The sequence below is a fragment of the Palaemon carinicauda genome, chromosome 38, assembly GCF_036898095.1.
Source record: "Palaemon carinicauda isolate YSFRI2023 chromosome 38, ASM3689809v2, whole genome shotgun sequence".
Taxonomy (NCBI): Eukaryota; Metazoa; Arthropoda; class Malacostraca; order Decapoda; family Palaemonidae; genus Palaemon; species Palaemon carinicauda.
The window spans coordinates 60,773,111-60,801,040 of NC_090762.1; the positions used below are offsets into that span (position 1 = coordinate 60,773,111).

At 51.3% G+C, this 27,930-nt stretch overlaps 1 protein-coding gene across 4 annotated transcripts in view; it reads right to left on the bottom strand.

The window, feature by feature from the left end:
* The window catches only part of LOC137630662 (putative inorganic phosphate cotransporter), a 254,167-nt gene that overhangs the window by 216,884 nt on the left and 9,353 nt on the right, over positions 1-27,930 (bottom strand). For 3 of the 4 annotated variants that reach the window (XM_068362275.1, XM_068362276.1, XM_068362277.1), the window contains exons 2-3: positions 12,946-13,045; positions 5,886-6,085 (exon numbers count right to left, since the gene is read on the bottom strand). In XM_068362275.1, the coding sequence (XP_068218376.1) occupies positions 5,886-6,085; positions 12,946-13,045 (300 nt within the window). The remainder of the gene's footprint in view (positions 1-5,885; positions 6,086-12,945; positions 13,046-27,930) is intronic. The other variant, XM_068362278.1, reaches the window with a different exon arrangement.

Genomic DNA, 27,930 nt, shown 5'->3' on the forward strand with positions numbered 1-27,930 from the left:
TGAGCGATCGCGAGCAGTGATCAGCATGCGCCGGGTCGCGCGATGGTGATCAGTATGCGCAGGGTCGCGTGATGGTGATCAGCATGCCAGGGTCGCTCGATGGCGATCAGCATGCGCAGTTTGGCGGTCGCGCGATGGCGAACAGCATACGCAGTTGAGGGTCGCGCGATGGTGATCAGCATGCGCAGGGTTGAGTGATGGTGATCAGCATCCGCAGGTGTGCGGTCGCGCGATGGCGATCAGCATCCGCAGTTGAGGGTCGTGCGTTGGCGATCAGCATCCGCAGTTGAGGGTCGCGCGATGGCGATCAGCATCCGCAGTTGAGGGTCGCGCGATGGCGATCAGCATCCGCAGTTGAGGGTTGCGCGATGGCGATGCCGGCTGTAACACACGTGGGCGATCCGGAGATCGCTGGCGAGCTGATGATCGCTGGCGGGCTGATGATCGCTGACGAGCTGATGATCGCTGGCGAGCTGATGATCGCTGGCGAGCTGATGATCGCTGGCGAGCTGATGATCGCTGACGAGCTGATGATCGCTGACGAGCAGAAGGCTACGCGTGGAAGCCTGTGCAAAGAAGAGTCCTTGACCCCGACCTGAACCGAAGTTCTAGATCGCGAGGGCGAACGTGGGCGCACAGGGCGCGTAACAGGAACCAACAGGAACCGCAGGGAAGATCATCTTGAAAGCGCTGACGAACAGGAGAGCGTTGATGAGCAGAAGGGCGCGCAGGGAAAACCCTGACACGCAAGGGAAGAACCCCCGTGGGGGCAACCCTTTGCCCCGAAGGGATCGTTGTCCGCCGGGAGACTGATGTCCGTCGGAAGACCGCTGTCCGTCGGGAAGACCGTTGTCCGTCGGGAAGACCGTTGCTCGTCAGAAGACGAGATCAGACTGCTGTCCATCTGCACCAAGGCGGAAGATCGAGAAAAAGGAGTTGTAGGCTGCAAACGGAGATCCAAAAAGGCGCCTCAAGCACCCTTATAGGGAGATGAGAGGCCCTTACGACGAGGCGGACGGTGGGCCTTACGGCGAGGGAGGCCAACAGCAACAGCAACAGAAGAAACCTCCGAAGAGGAGTCTCTATGAGTGTACTCTCTCGCGAACGAAAGAGAAACACTTCGTGGAAGAGACTGGTCAGCCAGTGACCTAAAAGGAGCAATCCTCCGAAGAGGAGCTCCTGCAGTTGCCCAGCCCCTTGAGCGAAACTGCAGGTGCGACTGCTCAGCACCAAGAGCATAGTCGCACGAAAAAAAAAAAAAAAAAAAAAAAAAAAAAAAAAAAAAAGGCAAGAGAAGAACCCCCCAAAAGGGGAAAAACTCAAGCCTGGACAGGAAAAACTTCCCTCGGAAGGAAAGTTATCCGCCCAAGGAGGCAAGCCTCCTGACTGTTCTAAAATGAACTGGAGAGCTGTCCGTCGTCACGGGAGTACTACCAGTAGAAGGAGACACGCCCCTGACGAAAATACAAGGGGGGAGGCAGCAACAGCCGAATCCCCAGGCCTCAACCAGACAGCTCACACCGTTGCAATATTACAGAAACGAACTAGATCGGTAACTGTAAAAAAATAAAACAAATAATATTAGTACACATTCATTCCCCCGGGAAGGCTCCGAAGAGGAATCCCGAGGGAAAGGAACAAGAATTACACAACAGGCACGTGCCCTCACAACCACTTACACTCGCGGAAGGAGAGCTGTAACCAAAACAGAATTATAACAATTATAATTATGTAACTATGTAATTATGTAATTTAAAAATGAATGAACACTAAAGAAAGAACGAAAACCCCGAAAGGAATCGTTCTACAAGCTGAAAAACAAAAAACAACTACAATTAGATTCATAACTAATTGATACAAACGTACGGCGTAGCAACCCCCCACACGGAAAGGAAGCTAGGCTACAAGGGCGTAGTAACACGTAGTAAAAGGGTGAACGACCTCAAGAGAGAGAGAGAGAGAAAGACATAAGTCAAACTCGATCGCCACCCATAAAATACGCCGTGGTGGCCTAACTGCCGAGGCCTCCACGTAGATATCGTACACTACACACACACATCTGAAAAGGAACCTTACTTATTTCTATACTCAAATATATATACAAACATGAAAACATGTTTACATACATATTGAGTAAATGAAAAGTAAGCGATTAAGTAAAGACAAAACAGACAATGGCTGCCAAGCGAGGACCAAGACAGAGACGTCTGTCACAGTCCGAGCCAAAAGTGAAAGTGAGTATTCACCTGTGTGTGAGGGGGAGGAGGGGTAGCTAGCTACCACTCCCCTACCCCCCCGCTAACTAGCGCGGGGGTAATACACCCTCGTTAAATTCTAATGGCTCGCCATTTCAGCTACGCTAAAAGTAATACCCTTTGTAAATAGCGTGGTTTGTATTTCGGTTACGGAACAAATGCATCTTTTAAGTCCACAGATGCCATAAAGTCTCCTGGACACACCGCTTGGGTCACGGAGGCAGCTGTCTCCATTTTGGATGGAGTTTGTTTCACAAACTGATTCAAGGTCGAAAGATCGATTACTGGTCTCCAACCTCCCGAGGCTTTCTCTACCAGAAAGAGGCAACTGAAAAACCCCGGGGAAGCGTTGAGACCTCTTGAATGGCGTCTTTTAGAAGCATGCTCTGGATCTCCCGAGCGAGGGCTTGCTGTTTCCCGGGATCCCGAGGGATTTGGGAGGACGAGATCGGGGGAGAAGTTAGAGGAGGAGGAGAGTCTATGAAGGGGATGTGGTACCCCCAAACGAAGCACCTTGATGGTCCATTGCATGGCCCCCATAGCCTTCCACCTCCTCCAACTCCCCTGCAGGCACCCCCCTACGCACTGTGAGGGGGGAGCCGTGATCCTATTTCTGTCTAGGGTTCCTCCCTCTGCCTTTAGCCTTAGGAGGAGCCGACTTTCCTCTGCCCATAGGTTTGGGTGTAAAAGAGGGGCAGCTGAGGGTCTTGGCTGGCAGTGGAGTTGCGATTGTTGCTTTGGGTTGTGGAGTTGGCTGCTGTTGCATTGGGCGAAAGGAAGCAGCCTTTTGCACCGCGGTGTCATGTGTCTCTTACCTCCAAGTACAGTATCTAGGGCAGAGGAGACTGCCTGCTTAGAAAAGAGGAGAGGTTAAAGAAGATCCGAATTCCTCAAATCAGACTTTTCAGTCTTACCGATGCTCCTATGAAGTCTGGAGACTACTGATTCCCTCCTTTTGAGAATCCAGTTGCCCCACATCATTGCAGCTGTAGCAGTTAGGAAGTCCATCGTTTTGGCCCCAGCAGCCAGGACTTCCTGCAGGGACTGCATGGAGTTTTGGTTTGAAAGGTCTTCATGACTTGCTAGGTAACCGACTATGCCTGACCACGTGTCAAACCAGGATAATGCCTCCAGAAAGGACATTGACGCTGCTTCCATTGCCGAGGCTTCTGTGGTGGTGAAAGAGACTGGGAGAAAAGGGAGTCTCTCTGCCAAGCAGCCAGGTGTGAGCCTTGCTATGAGGGGATCCAGTGTCAGAGGAGAAGGGTTGGCGTCTCTGACCTTGTAAAAACGCCTTTGCCTTGAAAAAGGAAAATGCAAAAGTTTATGGGATCCTTGAGACTTCAAGGAACCCGTTTCCCCCGAGACCGCCTGCAGTGTGAATAGACCAGGGAAGTTCGATTCTGGTCTTAGGGTTTGGTGAAGGCCGACATACTGTAGTTTGTCTAAAGCTGGAGCGTCAGTATGTCGAGGTGACAGATGTAAATCTCCGAGGCCTGAGATATTACACATCGTTCTAAGAGCCCTCAGATAGGCAGACCCTAAATCTTTTGATGGTTGTTCTTCTGAGGAATCTTCCGGTCGCGCTAATTCCTCGCGAGGGGGGGCGAGAGAAGCCTGAGTGTCTGAAGGTAAGGGCGAAGTAGCATACTCCATTGCCGATATTCCAAGGGAAGGCTGGGCGCTAGCTAATGGCCCCGCGCGCGCCTGATCTTGCCTGGAAGTTGATGGTTTAGGCAAAGGCGACCGAATCAACGGTACTGTCTCAATAAGAGGTTGCATTGATCGGCGGTCTGGCCTTTCTCGTCTGTTCTCCACCGAAGAGAAGAAAGGTTGAACCCCTGCGTCTTCTTCTTTAGTTCTTGTGAAGCTCATATTCCGTAACTCGTTAGAAAGTACGGGAATGGGAGTGGTTCTGTCTGAACCGTGAGGGCGAGGTGAATGACCCCTCGCGGATATGTCCGGAGATTTGCGCGATCGGGAGGTTGAAGGAAGGGAGCCCTCTCTCTCTGTTGATACGAAGCGGCGGTGAGAAGAAGTGTTCTTTCTCCCTTCCCTAGAGCGATCTGAGCTCCTCACGATAATATGTGAAGGGGAGGAATCGCACTCAGAGTGCTCTCTTTCCTTGGTCGCGCTCCAGGCGCGATTAGATTTAACATCGCCCAAACGGGAGCGCTTATTGTGCTTATGAGAAATTTCTCGTGACAAAGAGAGCGAATGTATCGTAAAGCTCTTCTTCTTATAGCGCCTAGATGATTCCTCGCGAGAGGAAGACGATCGCGAAGCAGAACGATGACGCGAGGATGTACTCTTCTTATGTTTATGACGAGAGTGTTTATCGCTTCTCGGCGAGACATTTCGTGAAGATATAGAAGGCGAGGAAGAGAGAGAACGATGACGTCTCCTCCTATGTCGCCTCTCTCTCCGACGAGAACGTCTGGGCGAAGGTGAGCGAGCTCTCCTTTTCCTCCTCTCTCTCTCCCTCCGATCCTCCGAGGAGGACGAAGACGATGAGGAGGAGGAGGAGAAGGGGTAGGTATCGCGATGATCGCGCTTGCGACATTGTTTCGTAGAAGCGCAAGGGAGCTGAAATTCTTACATCTGCTGACACTTCAGCGGCCGCCGATTGGGCTGACGGTATGTCGGCGAGGTCAAAACTGTGCCCGCAAGGAACTGGTTCCACACTTCCACCGAAGGAGAACCAGGAAGTCCTAGGGCAGGCCATACCACTCGTACGTTATCTGGAATAGAAGTGGTAACAGAATTATTTCCGATGATGGAAGAAACTCACCCACTGGGAGGGGCAACTTGATCCGCCTGACCCGGGGGAATGGGAGTTAAGTCAATGGTGTCGCTCTTCCTTGACTTCCCCCCGGAGGAAGGAGGGAAGGAAGAGTCTGAAGGAAGAGATCGAGAAGCCGAAGAAGAGGCCCGAGACTCCTTACCTTTCGACAGCAAACCTGGAGGTAACGAATCTTTCTTGGATTTCTTCTTCTTCCTCTTCATGAACTTATCCCACTGCGTTGGCGACCATTCTCTACATACTTGGCAGGGGGAGCTTTCAGAACACCTATGACCTCTACACGAAGGGCATAGGGAATGAGGATCCACCTCCGGTGGTGACATGAATGTGCCACAAGATTTCGGGGGAATCCCGGGACACTTCCTCATATTAGAGGACATCACATCTAATAAGGAAAGAAAAAAGAAAACGTTAGTCAAAAACCCACTAAAGAAAGGCTAGTCTGCCAGTCAAACAAAAGCAGGAGCAGCAGTGTTACCACTGCGACGGCTAGAATTCGATTGAAGTATTCAGTAGCTACCGGCCAGCAGTCCCCCACCCCTAACAGGTGGATAACTACCGGCCCGGTCGTTAACAACCTTGTTAAGGTTTTTCTGCCGTATTTTCCAGCTCGCGCTAGAATATCTCCTAAAGTAAAAAATGAGGGTTTGTATTTAGTGTAGGAACAAATATCTCCACTCCACTGTAAAGAGCAGAATGGTTTGTATATAGAGCCGGAACCAATCAAAGTTTTCATTTTATTTTCATGTTGATGTGATTATTTTACAAGGCGTTGACATGTTTCCCAGTTTTTACTTTTTATACCTAATGCTTAAGTGTGATTTTACCTTTTCTGGACCTAAAGTATCATTGTGACTTTCTGGCACTGGACACGCATCATTCTGGCCATCTGCTTCACGAGTTGAATTGGAACTGGACACCATGGCCACTATGGCAACAGACAGACAGCCTCTATTCATAAAAGCTATACATTGACCCAGAAGATTCATCAGGGCAAAAGTATGCCGATCATTCCATCCACATTTTTCTGAAAAAAAAGCAGCTTGGTTAGTCAGCAAGAGCTATTTTATAATCACCAGTTGTTTAACCATACTATTATGATAAATTTTCAACTACAACATATGTCTGCAATGATAATTCAAAATGGAGTTTTTATGATAAAACAAAGTTTTGTGAATACTTACCTGGCAGTTATATATACATAGCTAATTATCTCTATTTCGGCAGAATTTTTCTAAACTAGGCAACCGCCTTGCGGTGGTTGGGTGGTAACACCCGTTAAAGGGTGGTAGGAGGAATCATTCCCGTTTTCTGTTCTTCAGTTCATCTATGCTCGACCTGTCTCCTGAGGGGAGGTGGGTGGGCCTTCGAATGTATATATAACTGCCAGGTAAGTATTCACAAAACTTTGTTTTATCATAAAAACTCCATTTTTATGAATAGAACTTACCTGGGAGTTATATATACATAGCTGATTAACACACTTGGAGGAGGGTGATAGACAGTAAACATCGTTGGGGAAACAACCAAAAAAGCTGTAGGATAAATAAACACCTTGATTCCTTACCTGCTAAGGTAGCTGACTTCAAAGGTTCCTGCCTCTTGAGTCGCTTTCCCTTAGGAGTGTCAGCCAGGATGTGACCTGCAGTGCTGAAAACACTCAATCGAGTCTGTCAACGGGGTGAGACCAACAATCTGACTAGACTTCAGGACTACCTATTGCCCAAAATAAAAAACCGCAACTTTACCAACCAACCACCTAACATTTGCAAAGTAGATAAAAATTATCTAACTAGACTGAGGTGACTGTACACAAGTCGAAGTCCTCAGACAACCAATAAAAAATACACCAACCTATGCACAAGTAAACAAAACTAAGGTTGAGGGGAGGTAGTAACTCCTTTGCCTAATACAGAAGCCGTAGCTACGTATGGTCCCAAGGTATAACATTTCTCATAATCCACCCTCACCTCTCTGAGGTAATGAGAGGCAAACACAGAGTTGCTCCTCCAGAATGTCGCATCCATAATTTGACGGAGCGACATGTTCTTGCGGTAAGCAAGCGAGGTCGCAATGGCCCTCACTTCGTGAGCTTGCACTTTTAAACGTCTGAAGTGTTCCTCCTCACACAAGAGATGCGCTTCTCTTATCACTTCCCTCAGGAAAAAGGACAAAGCGTTCTTGGAAAGGGGCTTTTGAGGATCTTTCACAGAACACCACAGGGAGCTAGAAGGGCCTCTCACACTTTTCGTGCGAGACAAGTAGGTCTTGAGGGCTCGTACTGGACAGAGCAGCCTCTCTTGCTCTTGACCCACTAGGTTGGTCAAGTTAGGAACCTCAAAGGTCCTCGGCCAGGGCTTAGAAGGGTTCTCGTTCTTAGCGAGAAAGTCTAATCTCAAGGCACAAACTGCCCCATTCAGATTGAAGCCTACCTGTTTTTCAATTGCATGGACTTCACTAACTCTTTTAGCTGTTGCTAAGGCCAAAAGAAAGAGGGTCTTCTTGGTAACCTCCCTAAGGGGAGCCTGTGAGATGGGCTCAAATCTCTTGGTGCACAGAAATTTAAGAACCACATCAAGGTTCCAAGAAGGGGGCTTTAACTGGGTCTGCTTGGTCGTCTCAAAAGACTTCAAGAGGTCATGTAAGTCCTTATCGCGAGACAAGTCCAAGCCTCTATGCCGACAGACGGAAGAGAGCATACTTTTGTACCCCTTGATAGTGGACACAGCTAGCTTAGCGTCCTGCCTGAGGTACAAGAAGAAATCCGCAATCTGGCTCACAGAGGTAGTGGATGAGGAAATCTTGTGCTTCCTACACCAAGCCCTAAAATTCTCCCACTTGGACTGGTAGACCCTCTGCGAAGAGACCCTCCTCGCTCTGGCGATAGCTTTCGCAGCTTGCGCTGAAAAGCCTCTCGATCTGACGAGCTTCTCGATAGTCTGAAGGCAGTCAGATTGAGAGCGAGGGGGTTTTGATGATATCTCTCGAAGTGGGGTTGTCTGAGCAGATTTGGACTTGCAGGGAGGCTTCTTGGAAAGTCCATCAACAAGTCCACCACCTCCGTGAACCATTCCCTCATCGGCCAGAACGGAGCTATCAGGATCATCCGTCCCGAATCGAGGAGGGCGAATTTCCTGACTACCAGATTGATGATCTTGAACGGGGGAAAAGCATAAGTGTCCATCCCCGTCCCATCCATCAAAAAGGCGTCTACTGCTATTGCCTCCCTGTCCGGAACTAGGGAGCAATAGATGGGGATCCTCTTGGATAAGTTGGAGGCGAAAAGATCGATGAGGGGTCTCCCCCACAGCCTCCAGAGACTCTGACAGACCTGTTGGTTGAGGGTCCATTCTGTGGGAAGGACCTGCCCTTTCCTGCTGAGCATGTCCGCCCTCACATTCTTCTGTCCCTGAACAAACCTCGTCAGCAGGTTTATCCTGTTCTCCTTCGCCCAAAGAAGGAGCTCTCTTGCTGTCTCGAACAGAGACAGAGAGTGAGTCCCTCCTTGCTTCCTGATGTAAGCAAGAGCTGTGGTGTTGTCTGAGTTGACCTCCACAATCTTCCCAGACACCAAGTCATTGAAGGCCTTTAGCCCCAGAAAAATGGCCATCAGCTCCTTGTTGTTGATGTGCCATCCCAGCTGAATTCCTTCCCAATAGCCTGAGACCTCCTTGCATCCTAGTGTTGCCCCCCAGCCTGACTCTGATGCGTCTGAAAACAACACTAGGTCTGGGTTCTTCTTGTGTAAGGAGATCCCTTCCCCTAACAAGGTTGGGTCCAGCCACCACTTCAGAAGAGTCTTGACTTCTATTGGAATGGGGAAGGAAAAGGAGTCTTCCTGCATCTTTCTGTTCCACGTCTTCGAAAGAAAGTGCTAAAGAGGCCTTAGGTGGAGTCTCCCCAGAGAGACAAACTGTTCGAGGGAGGATAGAGTCCCCAGCAAACTCATCCACTCCTTCGCTGTGCATCTCTTCTTGTCCAGGAAAGTTCTGACTTTTACGAGACACTTGGTCTGTCTTTCCTGAGAGGGAGAAGCCCGAAAAAGAACTGAATTCAGAACTATCCCCAAATAGAGAATAGTCTGATTCGGTCTGATCTGAGACTTCTTCCTGTTGATGACCAGGCCTAGATCTTGAGCCATCATAAAAGTCTTCCGTAAATCCTCCAGACATTTCTCCCTCGATCGTGAACGAATCAGCCAATCGTCCAGATAGAAGGATATCCTTATCCCCTCCTGATGCAGCCAACCTGACACATTCGCCATTACCCTGGTGAAGACTTGAGGAGCCGTGCTGAGACCGAAGCAAAGAGCTCTGAATTGGAAGCACTTGCCCTGCATTACAAATCTCAGGTACTTCCTCGAAGTCGGATGGATGGGGACATGGAAATATGCGTCCTGCAAGTCGAGGGACACCATCCAGTCCCCTGGACGTACTGACGCCAGCACCGACTGAGTCGTCTCCATGGAGAACTTTGTCTTCTCCACAAATACGTTGAGAGCGCTGACATCCAGGACGGGTCTCCATCCGCCCGAGTTCTTGGGGACCAGAAACAGGCGATTGTAAAAGCCTGGGGAGGATAGATCCCGAACCGGTTCTATCGCCCCCTTGTCTAGCATTTGGTCGACAAGGTCTACTAGGGCCTTCTGTTTCCCCGGATCTGAGTACCGGGCTACTAAGGCCAGCGGAGCATCTGCGAGAGGAGGTTTTTTCAGAAAGGGGATCTTGTATCCTTCCTTGATGACTGAGAGGGACTAGGTGTCCGCCCCTCTCCTCTTCCAAGACTGCCAAAAACCTGACAGTCTTGCGCCTACTGTCTGGAGGAGACGAACTTCATTTTCTGGAGCGAGGTCTGAAAGAACCCCTGGTAGATCTTGGTCCTGATTCTTGCCTTCTCCCTCTAAAATCTGGTCTTGAAGTAGTCCTGCCCCGAAAGGGCTGCTGGAATCTCCTTTCCTCCCGTTTCAAAGAAGAAGGAGGGGCTGCCAAGGGCCTACGAGCAGAACGAGATAAAAGGTCTTGGGTGACGTTTTGGGCCAGAGAAAGCGTAATGTCATTAACCAGGGACTCGGGAAAAAGATGTTGAGAGAGGGGGGCGTAAAGAAGCTCAGACTTTTGTGCATTGGTAACAGACCTAGAAGCAAAAGAGCAAAGCAGAGCTCTCTTCTTTAGGACCCCAGCTGAGAACAGAGCAGCCAACTCATTTGCCCCATCTCTGAGGGCCTTATCCATACAGGACATAATACTGGTAAGGTCCCTAGATCCTTCCATCTGTTCAGTTTTCCTTGCGAGAGTCCCAAGCAACCAGTCTAGGAAACTAAAAACCTCAAAGGCTCTAAAAATACCTTTGACGAGATGATCCAGCTCCGACATCGACCACATGACCTTGGCTGAGTTGAGAGCATGCCTTCTAGCAGAGTCCACTAAACCAGAGAAGTCACCCTTGGAGGAGGAAGGCACTCCCAGACCCAAAGGTTCTCCAGTTGCATACCACATACCCGCTCTTGAAGCAAGACGAGCTGGTGGAAACGAGAAGGAAGTCTTAACTGTTTGTCTCCGCTCCATCATCCAGTCATCAATCTTCGTGAGAGCCTTCTTTGCGGAGATAGACAGCTTCATCTTGATGAAGGCCGACTGTTTCTTGGCCTTCTTTCTGTTAAATTGGGACTGAGGAGATTGAGGGGCAGCAGGTTGGAATTCCTCTCCAAAAAGTTCAAGAAGGGAGCGAGAGAGAACTTTGTAATCTCCCACAGCGTCGGCAGGATTATCATCGTCATCAGAAACATCCTCGAGGTCCTGATCCACATCTGCAATATCCTTCGAAAGAGAAGAAGGATCCTTAGAACCCGACAAGGGCAAATCAAAGGCATCATCCTGCAAAAGACGGGTTGCATCCTGGAGTCCCGCGCTAGAAGAATCCTTGGGACGAGAGGCAGTATCGTCCCGAAGAGGCAGGGTGGTATCGCCCTGGGACCGAGAACGAGAGGCAGAGTCGTTCTGACGTCGAGAGCGAGAGGCGGTATCGTCGTGGCGGCGAGAATGAGAGGCGGTATCGTCGTGGCGTCGTGAACGAGAGGCGGTATCGTCGTGGCGTCGAGAACTAGGGTCTGTATCGTCGTGGCGTCGTGAACGAGAGGAGGTATCGTCGTGGCGAAGCGAACGAGAGGAGGTATCGTCGTGGCGAAGCGAACAAGAGGAGGTATCGTGCTGGTAACGTGAACGGGAGGCGGTATCGTCTTGGCATCGAGAACGAGAAGCAGCATCGTTCGATAAGGTATCGTCCCGGTATCGAGAACGAGAAAACGTATCGCCCTGGTATCGCGAAGAAGTATCGCCTGGCGAAAGCACACATTCCTCATCCTGGCGTAGAGAGGGAGAAGTTTTCTTTAAAGAAGAACTCCGTTCTCTCTTAGAAGCAGACTTCTTAATCGGTAACGAGTCGTCTTTACGTTTGTCAGACTGGGCGTGAGGGCGGCTAAAGGCTTGCACTAAAGTCAAAAGTTGTTCCTGCATGACAGACATAAAGGATTTAGCAACATCAGCTGGGTCTTGCGGCCCCGAAGGGGGGGGGCTGACGAATAACACTCGTAGAAGGGGGAGGATCTTCGGCAGTAGGCTTTGCCCTTTTCACAGGCACGGAGTCGAAATCATCCTCCGACGGACAAGGTTCATAACTGCTAGAACCGGGAGAGAAAGAACGAGACCGTTCGTCGCGGTTCCATCTCCTCTTAGTAGGTCTTGAAGCTTCAAACTTCCATTTACGTCTGGACGAATTCGGAGAAGAAAACAACACATCCGACACGTCTTTCCCGTGACGGTCAAGAGCAGCCTGGGAATCGACAACAGGACTGTCTGAGGCGACGGCTGACCGAGGGTACGTACCTCTCACCCCCTTTCGGTCATCGACGTACCTTCTCCCTTGGTCCTGGGAGCTTGGTAGAGGTCTAGGCCTAGGGGTATGACAGATTCGGTCAGTCGCCACCTCCACTGCACTAACATAAGCACTTTCACTTTCCTTACCTTTAAAGGCCTCCAGTTGTTCTTTAATGGCCTTCAACTCGGCCGCCAGGCTAGCGTACCGAGGGTCATCCGTAGATACGGAACCTGTAGGAGGTGCAGGAGTTACTACCTCAAGGGAAGGATCAACTTCCAAAGAGGAATCAATAATAGGATCAATAGATAAATCTACGCTAAGTTCGTCTTCCTTACCACTAACAGACTTAGACTTAGACCTAGAAGCTCTCCTAACTCTATCGAGCTCTAGCTTACGCACATAGCGCTTCATAATTAACCAATCTTTCTCATCCAAAACCTTACATTCCCCGCACCTATTATCAAGGGCACAAACAAAACCCCTACAATTAGAACAAACGGTGTGAGGGTCTACCGCCATTTTCGGTAGTCTCACCTTACATTCCTCATTCGCACAGATACGGTAATGACTCTTTTCACTCATAATGAAAAACAGCAAAAAAGCTAAGAGAAAACAAAATACAACGATCGCCAAAACCCCAAATCAGAGTACTTCACCAAAAAAGCAGACTGGTACACCGAGCAGGGAAAGCGAAGAAAAACTCTTAATGACGGACCAACGTGTTGTCGATCCGGCCGGCAGAGATGAACTGAAGAACAGAAAACGGGAATGATTCCTCCTACCACCCTTTAACGGGTGTTACCACCCAACCACCGCAAGGCGGTTGCCTAGTTTAGAAAAATTCTGCCAAAATAGAGATAATTAGCTATGTATATATAACTGCCAGGTAAGTTCTATTCATAAAACTCCTAACTTTTATGCCATTAACCAGAAGTCAAGCAACATAATGGTAAAACTATATTGTCCTTTTGAACAAAGAACTAAAATATTTTTCCTCAGATCTACAAGACTCACTAATTTGTCCATTTGCTTGATGGCCATGTTTTTCGTCTGACAACTTAATGGAGTATATGGAACCCACTTCCTGGTTCTGTGTTGTTTTGTAATCTTCACCCTGATTTCAAGAAGAAAAGTAAACAATGATTATACACTCAGCATCAGGGTAACATAATTCTTACAAACACTAACTCTCTCACTGGTCTTTCAAGTGTTTGTATTAGTACTGTTTACTAACAATTTCTTGAGGAAACATCAATCACTGTATAGACGTATTCTTTTTCTGAATTCACAATATTTCACCCTATTTTGCACCCCATTTCTGACTTTCTCATCCTTCAATCGACATAATTATTAAGTACTCCTGTCTCAGGGCATCTTTCACATAGACCAATAACTATCCAGTCAATTTAATCACACAAAAGTTTTATAGAACTTGTCTTATAAAAACTAAACTACCCTAAAAAACTTTTAACATCTGATATTCTCAACACCTTCCTGGACTATCTATGAATTTCATCAAAAACAATCTAGGTATATGTAGACACAAGCATCCTTTTGGAGGGGACACAAGAAAATCCATATTTCAAAAGTCAAGAAATGACACTTGTTCATTTTGTTTCTGACTACAGAGACACTTTTCTTTTCTTTTTACTTATTTTTTTTTTTTTTTTAGAAATGACAGGTTTTCAGCCATGGAAAATAGTTCCTTCATTAATCAATCTCTAATACACCATGGCTCATCATACTAGTGGATAACCTTGGATTCACATCTCAATAAGACAGGACACTTAGATTAAGGTACAGAGGACACAGCATTCTCTGGAGGTCACAAGGGTGAGAATAACCCCCCCCCCCCCCCAGTAAGTAAGAATATAGTTCCCAAGTTAGGTTAGCTGGGAACCTTACGTTAGGTTGCATTCTTGTGTTTGTTTCCCTGGTGAAATATGGTTGCTCAGGCATTATAACATCCATGGAACTGCAAATGGCTGCCGGGTTCTAAGGCTAAGGGAAAATGGTTAATTGAAAATTAAATAAATATGACAAATTCAAAGATCATTTGTATTCCTCCCTAATAAATACTAACCTAGAGTTATTCACGTGGTTTATCTTTCAGCATAGCTGGATGGTAGTCATTAGACTTCAATTGCGAGATGGTGACCCTGCCTAACCGCTTGAGCAGGTAGGCTGGGGGTGGCTGGAGAATACCCAGCCACCTCTATACACACTCTCACAGCAGTGAAAAACGCCACTTTTGATTGCAGGCAGGACTTCTGGGGGACAGGAGATGGTGAGCCAATTTATATAAATAACTCCAGGTTTGTACTGTACTAGTTAGGGAAAAGTACAAATTATCTCCGAATTGGTCATTTGTTCCCATACAAACAAACCTTCCGTTATTTGTGGATGACTCACTATTAGGTGGGTGGAAGTCCTAGATCTGGCATGGACTTTGACCCGGTTGTACCTAGTACAGTATATGACTAGGGTCTAGGGAAAACTTGACACCTCGCTGAAATATACAAAGACAGCGTAAGGGCGGCCTGTGCAATGAAGTGTAATAAAGGTTGTTGTCTTGTTTGAACATGACAAATTCGAAGATAATTTGTATTTTTCCTAACCATACAAACCTTAGCTATTTACATTGGGTTTACCTTATAGCGCAGCTGAAATGGCGAGCCATTAGAATTTAACGAGGGTGTATTACCCCCGCGCTAGTTAGCGGGGGGGGGGGAGTGGTAGCTAGCTACCCCTCCCCCCCTCACACACAGATGAATGCTCACTTTCACTTAGAGGTAGGACTTGTCTTGGGGGACAGGGCTGGCGGGCATATACTGTATGTGTAAATAGCTAAGGTTCGTATGGTTAGGAAAAATACAAATTATCTTCGAATTTGTCATTTATTCCGTAACCGAAATACAAACCACGCTATTTACATTGGGTGACTTACCCATTAGGTAGGGTAGAAAGTCCCCAGCCATACTGGCTTTGGCTTTACCCGGGGACTCAGAATCCGAGTGAGTCGCACTCGAGAAAAGGAGTCCCTGCACCTCACAAGTTCCTTGCTCCGCAAGGAACCGTGTGGCCTACATAAGCTTGTGTGTGAAGGAAGAAGTGTGACCCGTCCTAGGCAGTTGACCTGGAGTTCCAGAAGGAACTCTGGGTTAGGAGGTTCCCAATACCACCTCGTCAGGGTATGGGGGACGCGCCAGTATTGACTTAATACTCGGAACACAAGGAAGCATGGTTTACCTGCAGAGGTTTGAGGTCAGCTATGCAGAGACCAGGATGCTGCTTCCCCGTAGAGGGGATGATGAAGAAAGAAATAAGGGCCAGACATACTTCTTTCGTTCATGCAGACTAAAACCTGATAACAATGCCCTCAACCTTCTGCTACCTGTCCAAAAAGGAACCTGAGGTTAGACCAGCTGTTGTGTAGCCACCACAGAGCGATAGAAAACGTATCGAGACTCCTGTGGGTCATGCCCTGCAGGAAGCGGGCTGCGAAGGTCATTAGACGCTTCCAGACTCCAGCTTGTAGCACCTGCGTCACAGAGTAGTATTACTCGAAGGCGAGGGACGTTGCGATGTATCCAACATCGTACTGTAGGGCGACGTGACGGGGGAGGGTCTGGAGACAGGTCGAGATGAATGTCCTTGAGTCCGGGCTGAAGAGGTATACTGGTGACTCTCCCCTGTGTCCTCCTTGTGCTCCCAAATCGGCTGCAACTGAGGACAAACTGCAGCTGTTCCCAAAGCTAACCTCTCGATTCCTTTACTGGCAAGAAAGAGAAGGTCTTGGGACATCAGGTACAGAATGGAGACTCGAAATCTTGAAGGAATTGGACCGAAGGGCCGGGACCCCCAGATTCTGAGTCTAGCCAACAACTCAGGAGCGCACCTGAATGTTGCCTTCCCCTCTTCCTTAGAAAGGGCGGAGTCGTACGAGACCAAGAAGATTGCTTACACACAGGCCGTGGCCAGAGTGAGCAGGAGACCCAAGGCGGAATACAATCCGAGGCCTGTCGTAAAGGGTCTTGAGAAGATCTCTTAAAGGACTAAAAGTCCGACCCATGCTCCAAGTTGGAGGTCTTTCTCCGACTAGGGCAGGGACGATCGTAGCTTCGCATGAGCGAGGAAAGATCCAGCGGGCAGGAAAAAGTTATTCCTTTAAGCCTGAAGGTCAGGGAAAGGCTGAGCGACAGGCTTCATTGCCGAGAGCGGAAAGGAGTTTCCTCCCGCCGAAAGGCCTCAAGGGAAGAGGTATATCTCCCACGGCACCAACCACCGAAGACTCTTCACTTTGCCTGGAAGACCCCTGCGGATGACTATCGCAGATGACGCGACCTCCGTACCGCGACTGTAGCGGATTGTCTCTTCTTGAGGAGGAAGCGTAGTGTCTCCAGGCATGAAGCCGAAGCGACGCCCCGGTTCGGGAGAGATGTCGCAGTGTGGTTGTTTGAGTGGTCTGCGCCATGGGAGAAGCTCTCCCGGGAGTTCCGTCAGGGGAAGCAGAGGGTCCAGAAACCATTCTGCGCAGTCCCAGTGGAGCTCTCCCATTGAAAGGTTGACAGACAACCTGGTCTTGTTGAGACCCATTGTCTGCAGACAAAAAGGAGGGAAGACGCAGGCGTCGAAGTTGTCCCACCATCACCGGAATGCATCTTGCCAGAGTCTCGGGGTCTGAGACTGGGGGGAAGAACAGCGGAAGCTTGAGGTTCCAAGCTGTCGCGATCAGGTCCCCCAGACCAGGACTTCCTGGTTACTCAAGGTCAAAGACCCCCAGGTACACTCTCTCTACGAGGCTCTGCTCGGATAGTCGGAGAGAACATTCCTCTGCCTGGAATGAGAGAGCCGATGGTGGTATTGAGATAATCTCAATCATCCCGGTATCTCTACTGCAAGATGTGAAGGTGTGAAAATGCGTCCCCTGCTGGTTAGAACACGCCAGAATCATGAAGTCGACGCGCACGGGGGGACTCGGCAGGAGCTGTAGGATCTGTAGAGGGGCCAGACTACGGCCCCTAAGCCTGCCTGAATGATGGAGAGGTATCCTTCAGGTCTTGACCATAGGCCTGGACCGGAACATGCCCCCCCACTTTCCTTTGACGAGTCCGAGAACAGCATCAAGAATGTGGGGAAAGGACGAGAATATCCACTACCATCAAGAGGTTCCATAGGTCAACACCCATTGCAGGTCTAATAGTTCCGCTGGTCCCATAGGGGCCAGGAAGTACGGTTAAACGTTGCCTGAAACCACCGGAACTTGGACCGCCCCACATGGAACTTATCCTGAGGCGACCGTTCAGACTATAAACGGGTCAATGAGGAAAGGAGAACTAGGAAACATTCCAAGGTAGGGCTGAAAGCTCTGCTTGACTGAGAACAGGTACTGCGACTCTCCTCAGTCTTGCCACAGTCAACTGAAAGGAAGGCTCGGAGGATGTGGCAACAGAATCTGGCGTCCCCAGGTGGTCACCCATCCAAGTACCGACCAGAACCGACGTTGCTTAACCTCGCTGGACGGACGAGAAGCTTGGTTTCCAACGTGGTAAGGCCGTTGACTCAATATCATGGCCAGATACCCCAGATGTTGAGGCAGAAGAGGAGGCTCCAAGCAAAATACCATGAACCCACACTCATGGTAAGCATCCGGAAGCTTGTTCCGGCGCTGAAGAAGGTCGAACCCGAGCCTACCGGAGTTGACCAGCCCTCCAAAAAGCCGAGGAGGCGGAAGCCTGCACCTGAGCGGCCATGAGGAAAGCAGGGAGAGTTCTCTGGGGAAAAAACCTGCTATGCCACGGCGGGATAGCCACACTGCATCATAAGCAGGAATACTTCCAGTCTAGGCTGAATTCGACGAGCTCCCTGGAAGATGGATGGAATGGAAACTGAAAGTACCCGTCCTTACGATCCACGGTTTAAGGAGTCCTGTCGCCTCGTTACCAGTCTGATCGATTCTGCTGTTCTACGCTGGCCGAAGTTTGTTCGACAAACTTGATCAGAGCTGAGAGGTCGAATACGGAACTCCCCTCTCAGATCCTTCCTTACAAGAAAGGATTGACTGAAGAGGCCGGGGGTGAAGCCGTCGATGATCCTATGGAGGACCTTCGCCTAAGGTATGGATCATTCTGCCCAACCGGGCAACTCTTGCCGACGCTATGGCATAGAGGTTCAGACACACTGAATTCGCTGACAGAGACGGCAGGCGCGATATCCTTGGCTGATCGCAGAGATTGTGCGGGAATGGGCATCGGGAAGCTGTCATCCGGATGAGTAACCTTAAGCATCCTCCCAGCGAGAAACCTGCAATCCTAGAGTTCGTGAACTCTGCCGCTCCTCTTAGGACTATGCCCCCCCGGGGGAGCCTCCCGTGCCATCTGTTCCTGACAGGAGGAAACTGCAATTGGACACCTTGTCCCAGTTGTCGTAGCCGATAACTTAGGCCGACGTGGTTGAAAGAAAAGGGCGCTGGAGCCCTGCAGAGTCTGGAAGAAAGCGCCTTGGAGGAGTGAAAACGGAAGTCGATTTCCTCCGCACAGCCGCTCCTTGGGCACAAACAAACTCTTCTCAAGGATGGAAGGGTATCTGAGGTCGTCCACCTCCACAGATGAGACACCCGAAGGAAGCCCCCAGTCAGCGCGTCCAGATGGTACAACATCGAGCTTGTCCGCAAGTTAGATACTTAACGACGAAAGGCCAAGGTGCCTGAGCTCGAAAGGAGGAAAGTACCCATGATCTTCCTGTAGCTTCCTTGAACCAGAGGAAGGGGTAAGCAGTCACCCCTTGGCCGATGGAGACATCTCGAACGGAAAGCCCCCCCGCCAAAAATCCTTCCAGGGAATGACGGGGAAGGGCTAACCCAGGTTCTGGAAAGAGGAGTGTTGCTCAGACCTACCTGAAGTTTCTTCCTATTCTTGCAAGTGCCATGCTCTGCGTTTACGGGGTGACGCCGTGTTCTGGAAATACGCTCCAGAAGAACTCACCAGGCTGGCCATGCTGCGAAAACCCCAATGGGAATCATGGTCGCAATCGCCCTGGAGCTCGCGCGATGGTAATTCAAAGATTTGCGCGTGGGCGAACGTGGAAGCGCCCATGCGCGGTCACGCAGGAACGCAAACGAAGGTGAGCGAAGGAGCGCAGAAGGAGGGCGAGCGTGGTAGGAAGGGCGAGAGCTGGTGGTCGGCGAGCGATAACCCATAGACGAGCAATGGATACTGCAAGAATTAAGCCGACGTTTGTGCGAAGAAACACTGTAGGTTCGCGCGACGGAACACCGTCCGTCCGCACGATGGAATAGCGCTGGTTCGCGCGCGGGCGAACATTGGAGAGCATGTGCGCGGACGCGCATGAGCGTAGATGTGCAGGCACGTGGGCGTGTGGGCGAGCAGGCGAGCGGTCGCGCGGGCGCGCAGGCGAGCGGTCGCGCGGGCGCGCAGGCGAACGGTCGCGCGGGCGCGCAGGCGAACGGTCGCGCGGGCGCGCAGGCGAACGGTCGCGCAGGCGAACGGTCGCGCGGGCGCGCAGGCGAACGGTCGCGCGGGCGCGCAGGCGAACGGTCGCGCAGGCGCGCAGGCGAACGGTCGCGCGGGCGCGCAGGCGAACGGTCGCGCAGGCGAACGGTCGCGCGGGCGCGCAGGCGAACGGTCGAGCGGGCGCGCAGGCGAACGGTCGCGCGGGCGCGCAGGCGAACGGTCGCGCGGGCGCGCAGGCGAACGGTCGCGCGGGCGCGGAGGCGAACGGTCGCGCGGGCGCGCAGGCGAACGGTCGCGCAGGCGAACGGTCGCGCGGGCGCGCAGGCGAACGGTCGCGCGGGCGCGCAGGCGAACGGTCGCGCGGGCGCGCAGGCGAACGGTCGCGCGGGCGCGCAGGCGAACGGTCGCGCGGGCGCGCAGGCGAACGGTCGCGCGGGCGCGCAGGCGAACGGTCGCGCGGGCGCGCAGGCGAACGGTCGCGCGGGCGCGCAGGCGAACGGTCGCGCGGGCGCGCAGGCGAACGGTCGCGCGGTCGCGCGGGCGCGCAGGCGCGCAGGCGAACGGTCGCGCGGGCGCGCAGGCGAACGGTCGCGCGGGCGCGCAGGCGAACGGTCGCGCGGGCGCGCAGGCGAACGGTCGCGCGGTCGCGCGGGTGCGCAGGCGAACGGTCGCGCGGGTGCGCAGGCGAACGGTCGCGCGGGCGAACGGTCGCGCGGGCGAGCGGTCGCGCGGGCGAGCGGTCGCGCGGGCGAGCGGTCGCGCGGGCGAGCGGTCGCGCGGGCGAGCGGTCGCGCGGGCGCGCGGGCGCGCGGGCGAACGGTCGCGCGGGCGCGCAGGCGAGCGGTCGCGAGGGTGGGCAGGTGAATGAGCGCGAGTCCGAGGCGAGGAAACGCGCTGCCGCGTGGGCGAGGAAGACCGCTGGCGATATGGAGCAACAGGCAATCGGTGAGCGCTAACTCGCAGGTAGGCAATGGCGCGTTGTGGCATGTCGACGCGTTGGCAAGCGATGGCGAGCAGCATGCACAGGTGGGCGATCGCGCGATGGCGAGCAGCATGCGCAGGTGGGCGATCGCGAGATGGCGAGCAGCTTGCGCAGGTGGGCGATCGCGCGATGCCGAGCAGCATGCGCAGGTGGGCGATCGCGCGATGGCGAGCAGCATGCGCAGGTGGGCGATCGCGAGATGGCGAGCAGCTTGCGCAGGTGGGCGATCGCGCGATGCCGAGCAGCATGCGCAGGTGGGCGATCGCGCGATGGCGAGCAGCATGCGCAGGTGGGCGATCGCGAGATGGCGAGCAGCTTGCGCAGGTGGGCGATCGCGCGATGCCGAGCAGCATGCGCAGGTGGGCGATCGCGCGATGCCGAGCAGCATGCGCAGGTGGGCGATCGCGCGATGCCGAGCAGCATGCGCAGGTGGGCGATCGCGCGATGCCGAGCAGCATGCGCAGGTGGGCGATCGCGCGATGCCGAGCAGCATGCGCAGGTGGGCGATCGCGCGATGGCGAGCAGCATGCGCAGGTGGGCGATCGCGCGATGCCGAGCAGCATGCGCAGGTGGGCGATCGCGCGATGCCGAGCAGCATGCGCAGGTGGGCGATCGCGCGATGGCGAGCAGCATGCGCAGGTGGGCGATCGCGCGATGCCGAGCAGCATCCGCAGGTGGGCGATCGCGCGATGCCGAGCAGCATCCGCAGGTGGGCGATCGCGCGATGGCGAGCAGCATGCGCAGGTGGGCGATCGCGCGATGGCGAGCAGCATGCGCAGGTGGACGATCGCGCGATGGCGAGCAGCATCCGCAGGTGGGCGATCGCGCGATGGCGAGCAGCATGCGCAGGTGGGCGATCGCGCGATGGCGAGCAGCATGCGCAGGTGGACGATCGCGCGATGGCGAGCAGCATGCGCAGGTGGGCAATGGCGAGCTAGTAGCTGGCGAACCATGTTCCTTCAGAAGTGCTGGAGAACGTTGGCGTGCCGGCTGTAACACACACGGGCGATCCGACGTCCGGATCGCCGAGAGACAGGTGATCGCTGACGTGTAGAACGCTGTTGAATATGCAATACTAAAATCGCCTGTGCTCGCTGGCGAGCAGGTGAACGCTGGCGAGCTGATGATCGCTGGCGAGCTGATGATCGCAAGCCTGCGCATAGAAGAAGAATCCTTGACCCAGACCTGAACCGAAGTTCTAGATCGCGAGGGCGAACATGGGCGCACAGGGCGCGTAACAGGAACCAACAGGAACAGCAGGGATGATCATCATGAGAGCGCTGACGAACAGGAGAGCGCTGGCGAAAGGAGAGCGCTAGCGATCAGGAAGCGCTGATGAGCAGGAGAGCACCTGTGCGCTAACACTGAGCAGGAGCAGGAGAGAACACAGCAGAAGGGCGCGCAGGGGAACCCTGACACGCAAGGGAAGAACCCCCGTGGGAGGCAACCTTTTGCCCCGAAGGGAACGTTGTCCGTCGGGAGACAGATGTCCATCGGAAGACCGTAGCCTGTCCGCCGGGAGACTGATGTCCATTGGAAGACCGTTGTCCGTCGGGAAGACCGTTGCCCGTCGGAAGACGAGATCAGACTGCTGTCCATCTGCACCAAGGCGGAAGATCAAGAAAAAGGAGTTGTTGGCTGCAAACGGAGATTCAAAAAGGCGCCTCTTAGCACCCTTATAGGGAGATGAGAGGCCCTTACGACAAGGCGGACGGTGGGCCTTACGGTGAGGGAGGCCAACAGTAACAGCAGCAGAAGAATCCTCCGAAGAGGAGTCTCTATGAGTGTACTCTCTCGCGAACGAAAGAGAAACACTTCGTAGAAGAGACTGGTCAGCCAGTGACCTAAAAGGAGCAATCCTCCGAAGAGGAGCTCCTGCAGTTGCCCAGCCCCTTGAGCGAAACTGCAGGTGTGACCGCTCAGCACCAAGAGCATAGTCGCACGAAAAAAAGGCAAGAGAAGAACCCCCCAAAAGGGGAAAAACTCAAGCCTGGACAGGAAAAACTTCCCTCGGAAGGAAAGTTACCCGCCCAAGGAGGCAAGCCTCCTGAGTTCTAAAATGAACTGGAGAGCTGTCCGTCGTCACGGGAGTACTTCCAGTAGAAGGAGACACGCCCCTGACGAAAATACAAGGGGGGAGGCAGCAACAGCCGAATCCCCAGGCCTCAACCAGACAGCTCACACCGTTGCAATATTACAGAAACGAACTAGATCGGTAACTGTAAAAAAATAAAACAAAAATCATTAGTACACATTCATTCCCCCGGGAAGGCTCCGAAGAGGAATCCCGAGGGAAAGGAAACAAGAATTACACACCAGGCACGTGCCCTCACAACCACTTACACTCACGGAAGGAGAGCTGTAACCAAAACAGAATTATAACAATTATAATTATGTAACTATGTAATTATGTAATTTAAAATATGAATGAACACTAAAGAAAGAACGAAAACCCCGAAAGGAATCGTTCTACAAGCTGAAAAAAAAAAACAACTACAATTAGATTCATAAACTAATTGAGACAAACGTACGGCGTAGCAACCCCCCCACACGGAAAGGAAGCTACAAGGGCGTAGTAACACGTAGTAAAAGGGTGAATGACCTCAAGAGAGAGAGAGAGAAAGACCTTAGTCAAACTCGATCGCCACCCATAAAATTACGCTGTGGTGGCCAACTGCCGAGGACACCACGTAGATATCGTACACTACACACACAAATCTGAAAAGGAAACTTAGTGATTTCTATACTCAAATATATATACAAACATGAAAACATGTTTACATATATATTGAGTAAAAGAAAAGTAAGCGATTAAGTAAAGACAAAACAAACAATGGCTGCCAAGAGAGGACCAAGACAGAGACGTCTGTCACAGTCCGAGCCAAAAGTGAAAGTGAGCATTCATCTGTGTGTGAGGGGGGGGGGGGGGTAGCTAGCTACCACTCCCCTACCCCCCCCCCCCCCCCGCTAACTAGCGCGGGGGTAATACACCCTCGTTAAATTCTAATGGCTCGCCATTTCAGCTGCGCTAAAAGGTAAACCCAATGTAAATAGCGTGATTTGTATTTCGGTTACGGAACAAACCTGAGTTTATATAGGTAAACAAGACATATCCCATTGCTCCCTCGCACAAAACAATGGGGACATGGACTGTATAAAAATTTCATAACTTATACTAGACTACACAAGGGAAGTGATAATTACCTGCAGAGTTGAAGCCAGCTTGCAGAGGGACTCATGGTGCTGTAACCCAAGGGAGGGGAAGAAGAAGAAAGGAAAGCCAGACATTCATCTCTTTCATCCCAGTCTTAACTGGGGTAACCAATGCCCTCAACAAACTGCTACTTGTCCATCAAGGAACCTGAGGTATCCTAAGCCACTTATTGAGCAGCCACCACAAGACCGATAGCGAATATATCGAGTCTCTTTGAATAATGGGCTGTGAAGGTGGTTTGTCTCTTCCATACACCCGCTTAAAGAACTTGCAACAAGGAGTTGCGTTTGAATGCCAGGGAAGCGCTGATTCCCCTGACATCATGGGCTCTAGGTTGACGAGCCTGAGGAGGATTGGGAACCAAGGGGCTTCCAATTACTTGGTGAATCCAGGAGTAAAACCATGTTCTTGGTGATCCTCATCTTTACTCTCCCTCAGCCAACAAACAGAGGTGTTAGTCGGGGCCATGTTGCTGTAGTGCATTCAAGATAGTATCTCAAACTCCTAGACTGGACAAAGTAACAACTGATCTGGGTCATTGGTTACAGAACGAAGACTAGCAATCTGAAAGGGCCCGAATCTATGGTCCAGCAGCCCTAGATTTTGAGTCTTATAAAAAAAACTCAGGGACGAAGCCGAGTGTCACTAGCCCCCATCCCCTTGAATGGACGATGTTATATGAGAGGTCATGTAGTTCACTGACTCTCTTTGCCAAAGCTATAGCGAGCAAGAATGTCGTCTTCAAAGTAAGATTTTGGTCAGTTGCATGGTGTAAGGGTTTGTGGGGAGGTCCTTTTAAGGATCTCAAGACACAAATCACGTTCAAAAGAGGAGGCCTAATCTCTGACTGGGAGCAAGTGATCTCAAAAATCCATATAAGTAAAGAAAGCTCCAACGAAGAGGAAATATCCACTCCTTTCAGCTTAAAAGCTAGATAGACTTAAGGCTGACCGATAGCCTTACGCCGCCAAGACCAAAAGGAGCTTTTCCTCCCAAAAGTATACAAGGAACTCCCGTATTACTGGAATAGTGGCATCAAGTGGAGAGATATTCTTTCCACGAAACCAACCACAGAATACTCTCCATTTTGCCTGGTAGACCGAGGCCGAGGACCTACGCAAGTATCTGGACATTCACTCCGCAACTTGTAGTGGAAAGCCCTTCTGAGAGAGGAAACGCTGGATAGTCACTCCGCTTGAAGTCGAAGCGACTGAACGGTCTTATAGAAGATGTTCATGTGAGGATGTACGAGTAGATCTGGTCGTGGAGGGAGTTCTCTCTGTAGATCAACTAGAAGTTGCAGGAGGTCTGGAAACAACTCTGCATAATGCCATAGCGGGGCTACTGTACAAGGGTCATCATTATATCTTTGGACGCTCTGGTCTTCTTGAACAGTCTTCTCATCAGACAAAACGGGGGAAATGCGTATATGTCGATGTTGTCCCACCATTGTTGGAATGCATCGTGCCATAGAGACTGAGGGCCTGGGACTGGAGAACAGTACAGCAGAACCTCGCTGTTCAGAGATGTTGCAAACAGATCTACAGTCGGGGAACCCCACAAAGTCTGGACTTTGCTGGCAATCTGATGATTCAACGACCATTCGGAGCCTACTATCTGAGTTGCTCTGCTCTTGTCTGCGAGCATATTCCTCTTGCAGGGAATGAATCAAGCTGATAGAGACACCAAATGTTTTTCTGACCATCTGAGGATCTTTACTGCAAGATGGCATAGAGGCTGCAAAAACGTACCGCCCTGTTTGCTTATGAAAGCCAAAACTGTGGTGTTGTCGCTCATCAACACCACAGAGTGATCTGCCAGCAACTGTTGGAACTGATGAAGAGCTAGGTAAGCTGCTCTCATCTCAAGAAGATTTATGCGCTGGTACTTTTCCGACTCTGACCAAAGGCCGGACATTGTTTGGTGCAGCAGGTGAGGCCCCCACCCTTCTTTTGATGAATCTGTGAAGACCATCAAATCCGGAGGGGGAACGAGAACATTCTGGACCTGTCGAAGGTTTTCGTCTAACATCCACCAACTCAAATCCGTTACCTGATCCTGAGTTGTAGGACCTCGGGTATCTGGTGGATCGGAGTGTTGGTTCTACACAGACTTCAGCTGCTACTGCAGGGATCTTATCCTGAGGCAGCCGTTTGGAACAAGACAGATGAGAGAGGTTAGATGGCCTAACAGACTCAACCAACGAGAGGCTGGAAGAACTTCTTTCCTTTGGAAGAGCGCCGCGGTCACTTCCTTCAGTCTGTGTATTCTTTCGTCTGATGGGAAGACTTTCTCTTAGACAGTGTCTATGATCATACCTAGGTATACCAGTCTTTGTGAAAGTTGCAGTAATGACTTCTCGTGATTTATCAGAAACCCCAGGTCCTGACAAAACTTGAGAAGCATATCTCAATGACAAAAAAGGGTCGTCACCGAGTCTGCTAGAATCAGCCAGTCGTCCAGATATCTGAGAAGACAGATGCTGTTCCTGTGACCCCAAGATGAGACTAGGGCAAACACTCTGGTACGTCTTTTCCTCGTGTATGAATCTTCAATACTTTCTTGAAGACGGATGGATTGGGATCTGGAAGTATGCATCCTTCAGATCCAGTGTGCACATAAAGTCCCATGGACGAACCGCTTGGATGACCGTGTCTGCTGTCTCCATTCTGAACCGAGTCTGCTGAACAAACTCGTTCAGAGGGGAGAGATCATGACTGGTCTCCAGCCTCCAGTCGACTTTCTCACCAGAAAAATTTGACTGTAGAAGCCTGGGGACCTGTCCGCAACCTCTTGGAGAGTGCCCTTCTGCAGCATGGTCTGGACTGCGGCCCTGAGAGCCAGCTCCTTTGCGGATCCCTTCACATAGAAGCTTAGATGCACTGGATCCCGAGTCAGAGGAGTGAGAGATTGAATGAACGGGACGCGATAACCTGGGGCGATCACTTCGACCGTCCAGGGTTCTGCCCTGGGGAGCTGTCACCTCTGTCAGTGGCGCTGTAAGCATCCTCCCACAGGTGATAGGTGAGGAGGAATGCCATTGCTAATGTGAATAACCACCTCGGTCACCTCCTTTTCCTCCCTTCTTTCCTCTGAAGGACTTGGATCCTTTCTCGCCTTTAAATGGAAAGGACCATTTAGACACCTTACAAGGTCTGAAGGACCTAGAAGTTGACGGATGAGAAGAGGAAGGTGCTAGCTGAGTCCAGGAAGACTGGGAAGGTGTACCATATGGTCGCAATGTCATGGCCCTATGGAGGAGAAAATCTTTCGACAATTTCCTCCATCGCTCAGCAGCCCTCTCTATCTCTTCCGGAATGAAGAGAGATGAACCCTCAAGGGTGGAATTCCTCAACTGGCAGACCTCCACCTTCGCCACCTGCTTGTGGAACTTACCTATGACAGTATCCATTCTCTTGAGAATGGCGTTCGCCCACAGGTTGACGATGTGGTGCAATAAAAAATCAAAAGAATCAAGGTACCTGACAACAGGAAAGACTCTATAGTCTTCCTGACCGACTCCTTTTAAAGATCACGGGAACGAACCATGAAGCTTAAGGATCCTAGCCAATGATCAAGCCACACAGCAGCCTGCTTGGCATACTTCGCACCTCTCTCTATATTCAGGAGCTTAACTGCCAAGAGGGAGGCCTTCAGAGAGGAGAGGGTTTGAGTCAGGACACGCTTCATCAGGGACTCTAACGAAGGGTCAAGGGACATGGTGGAATGTGGTTCCCCTTCAATCTCATAATATTTCCTTTGTAAAACAAAAGGAAGTGGAAGGACCCAAGAGGAGGAACCTGCCCTCAAGGAACTAGAAGTTCCAGCTATCTGGGTGATAGCTTTACTTTTGGCGGCTGTCAAACCCTTGGACCAGGACAGAGCTGCACTGGACCTGGAATGCTTCTGGGTCTCGAATATCTCATTGAGAACCATATCTTTCCCTTCCTGGGTGATGGATCCAAGAGTAGACAGCCTGTGGATCACCCTCATACAGGCAAGGACCAGCCAAAATGTATGCTCCAACTACCGTCTCTCTTGCTCGGAGTAATAGTTCGGACTGGCCACCTTTGGAAGATTCTCGTACTCAGAATTTAGGGGATCGTCCACCTCCTGACTCGCATCCAAAGTCTGGGGTAGGTCAGGGTCGTCAACTGAATCGCTTGGAGGTCCTGCCACAGTTAGCCGTCTCTGTGCCTCAGCCACTCTAACTTTCCGTACCGCAGCATTCTTGGGTTTAGTCTTGGTGTCCTTCGATTCCTTACGCACAGGAAGTTACTCCGCGGTCTTAATAGGGGAAACCTGCGAGGTTTTTGAGGCACTTGACAAAG